The following is a 3,771-nucleotide window of genomic DNA, read 5'->3' as shown; positions in this document are numbered from 1 at the left end:
CGTTCCCGCATCTGATGTTTGTGTTTTAAACTCCTCAAGTTCACTGAGCTGTAAGCTTCACACACACACACACACACACACACACACACACACACACACACACACACACACACACACACACACACACACACACACNCACACACACACACACACACACACACACACACACACACACACACGCACGCACACACACACACAGTGCTGGGTGTGTTTTCTTGTCCTGCCAGCTGCTCTGCTTTGTTGTTGCTCAAGTGCAAAAACCTGTTCACAGGTTTCCCACATGAATCATTCTGTATGGGAGCACGCTGCTGCCTGAAATTAAAATAAATAACAACAACTTCAAAACATGTGCAGGGAAATCACATTATTTTTACTTATTTAGCTGATAAAGGTGATAATGGCTCACCACCCAGAGCGGCCTATTGTTAAAGGGTGGCAAAAGTATTCAAAAAGAAATAAAAGACTATCAATTATGTCTAGTGCGTTTTCTGTTGCCATGTCCAGTGAATATGAAGCGAATTTTGCTTTGAACTGTTGAAATTACGTAAGAACAAGTGGTATCTGTTTTAAGATTCCAATTTGCCACTAAAACAAAGATTCATTTCGTTTTGTTTGTCAAAAGTAAAAACCTGAAATAGGTTTTTATTTTTGGCATTAGTGGCTTTTGTCGAACAGTAACTAGGGAAGACATGCAGCAAGTTTGTTCTATGAATTCTTTAAGACACAATCAATTCACTTATTGTACAATGTTTATGTGTAAAAGCAAAAAGCAGCTATTTTTTCACATTAACAATAAAGATCCACTTAAAATCTTGTACAGTAGACCCCTGACTATTTGTGTTTCAGATTTTTCTGTGGAACGTGACTTCAAATTATTTGAGGAAAACCCGCGTGGTCGTGGTTTTTCTTGGAGAGCATAAAATATTCCACAGAAAGTGTATCTTGGGAAACTTAAATACCTAGACGTGATGCTACTTGTTGGTGTTTACACCAAGTTGGTGTGACATTTAGTTTCCTTATCACTGATGGACTCTACAGTCCATCAGTGAGGAGCGGACGCACAATGTTGTGTTGGTGCATCACATAAAAAAAAAAGAGTTTATGACTGTAATGTGACAAATTGTGGAGTAATAATATAAGTGAGGGTACGATCCATTTATGAGCTTCTGTATCGATCTCATTGGTGTGGCTCCCCCTGCTGACCGCAGCCTAGCTTAGCAGGCTTTACAGGACTTGACTCATCTGAAAACAATGTGCCCGAATGCTTTTCTTGCATCACGTTTTCTTCTTGAAGCAGATGTTCTCGCTGTCTCGAAGTTTGTTCCGTCGCAGATCAAATTTTAGTGACGCCTTCACGGTTCGTCAGGGCAATGAAAGGGATTTTATTGTTTTCTGTGGAAACACAAAGCTCTCTCGCATATTTCTTCTCAAACGTCACGGGAAGGGCGTAGTGTGTTCTTCTGTTACTAAGGTATTTGCAAACAAATAGAAAAGAAACTAATAGTCCAGGAGGAATCTTCACTAAGGGAGACTATAACTGCGTTATAGTACAATTTATAATAATTATAGCATTTTTGTTCTTTATTTTTTACCCAAATAATGTTTGCTGGTCTCGTGGCCGCCTAAATAACTCCGGTTCCTTAGGTGAGGCATCTGAACACACTTTTGAGCGCGCGGCAGCGTCAACTGTCACGCTGTGACAACAAGTCCAACATGTGTGCGTGCGTAAGTGACGCACTCAGGGCCCAAACACAAACAGCGCAAACAGCCGGGGCAAACAATCTGGTCGCCCCCACAGATAAAAGACTTGTTGTTTTTTTTATTCTGGACTAAAACTTGGCCTCTGGACAGGTTCTTGTTTGTCTTTGACAGGACATTCCCCAAAGCGCAAATCCAAGAAAGAGGCCAGACATGGTGTCTTACTTCACATCCGGCAAGATTTTCAAAGTAATAGATAATTATATATTTATTTGTATAGCATTACCATTTGAAGTCCGTTACAAAGAACAAAAGCTCTGACAAGAGTACACGTGCCATCAAAATGCAAAGACACTGAAATTAAAGATAAAAGTAAGAATAAAATGATAAAAAAAAGAATAAATAAGAGTAATTATAAGTGGAAAAATTTCAAAGTGCTCAGTGGAAAGTGAAAATAACTTAAATAATACCAGCTTATGAAAATCTTCAGAAAAATTCTTAAAAAATAAACATTGGCATAAAAAGGTGCTTAAATGTAAATACAACTGCAGCATGCTTTCATAGAGCTACCATTTTAATTTACACACATAAAATCAAACATAACAGCCTTCACTTATTGAGCCGACTATCGATAAGAGTCAATAAGAGTCCTTATGACAGAAAAAATGGGACGCTTACTCCCAGTTGCCTTCTTTCAGACGAACATGTGGTAGTCGTAGTGATCACGGTTTCATTCAACTGGACATGAAGTCGGGTGCAGGCCTTCATCCATTTCTTGCATTAGTCCAGACTCCTTTTGTATTTTTCCCTCTACTTCCTCAAATACTTAAAAGCCCGAACTAGGTATGCATTGAAGAACCCCTACAATGTTGACGGATGTTGCTCTAAATAGTTGTGTACTTCTGGGTAAATACGGACTGCTGATTGGTCAGTCGGTGACAAACCTCTAGAATGATTGACAGGTGGCCACGACAATTTCCCCATTTAGATATCATCAAAAATTATTTTAAAAATATTTTGACACGCAACGCGTTTATATTGGAACACAATTTTAAAAGCGCCACCCGTTGCCGTATTTTATTTTGAAGTAACTCTGCTGTACTTCCGGTATGATTTCGTGGCTCTTCTGTCCAACTTGACGCACGTATGAGTGTGTGTGTGTGTGTGTCTGTGTGTGTAGCCGTGCTCCGGGGGTGAAGCCGCAGAAAAGCCTTCTCCGTAATGCGGGGCGTGAGGCGCTCCGTGCAGTGATCGGAGCGGCTCCCGGGGGGGCGGGGGAGGAGCAGGAGGTGTTTTCGTACCGCTCCCAGCCCGTGTCTGCAGGCACCGGCCAGATACAACCATGTCGAACCGAAAGCACCGGGACAACCAGGAGATCTGCTCCCGCAAGGTCCGAGAGCTGGCCCAGTCCGGGGTAAACAAACACTGCTTCGAGTGCAACCAGCCCGGGGTGACATACACGGACATCACGGTGGGCAGCTTCGTCTGCACGTCGTGCTCCGGAATGCTGTGAGTAAACGAGCCGTTTCTGCACATCTAGACCTAACATGCAGACGGAGCTGTGGAGTAAAACTAACCAGGCCTGAGATTGCACCGTGCACCGCCCAGACTGTGCAGAGCAGGGTATTATTTTATATTTCCCCCCTCCCTACATTAACAGGCGGGTGTTGGTGCAGCAGCCCTGGATGATGATGATGATGATGATGATGATGATGATGATGATGATGGTGTGTGTGTGCGCACATTAATTTACGCAGTGTCTGCCTCTGTCTCTCCCTCTGCCTGTCCTCCCAGCAGCTTCATATAACGACAGACCGCTAGTTGGTCATTTTCCAGCTTTTATACCGTCATGCAGCAGGTTTGATACACTCCTCTCTCTTTCCAGGATCCTCTGCAAATGTGGGCGTGAATGTGTGTGTAGTGTCAGAGTTTGTTCTGCATGATGAGTCCCAGCACTCCACAGGAAGGCGGGTTGTTAGTTATTGCGCAATCTTGCACAGCAGTGTCCCACTTTGTGTCCCCCAGCATGGAGAAAGTAGGAGGCTCTGGTTACCGAAAACTTATGCCCCCCCC

The 3,771-nt window shown here is 43.2% G+C and overlaps 1 protein-coding gene across 2 annotated transcripts in view; it reads left to right on the top strand.

Moving 5' to 3' along the window:
- Positions 1-2,845: 2,845 nt before the first annotated feature.
- Positions 2,846-3,771, top strand: part of agfg2 (ArfGAP with FG repeats 2) — a 15,527-nt gene continuing 14,601 nt past the window's right edge. For both annotated transcript variants that reach the window (XM_008435436.2, XM_008435435.2), the window contains exon 1: positions 2,846-3,207. In XM_008435436.2, coding sequence (XP_008433658.1) covers positions 3,041-3,207 — 167 coding nt within the window. In that variant the 5' untranslated portion in view covers positions 2,846-3,040. The remainder of the gene's footprint in view (positions 3,208-3,771) is intronic.

Source organism: Poecilia reticulata, linkage group LG18 (assembly GCF_000633615.1).
Source record: "Poecilia reticulata strain Guanapo linkage group LG18, Guppy_female_1.0+MT, whole genome shotgun sequence".
In the NCBI taxonomy this organism is placed as follows: Eukaryota; Metazoa; Chordata; class Actinopteri; order Cyprinodontiformes; family Poeciliidae; genus Poecilia; species Poecilia reticulata.
The sequence above is the reverse complement of the archived record's forward strand: the minus strand, read 5'-3'. Positions and strand labels throughout refer to the sequence as shown.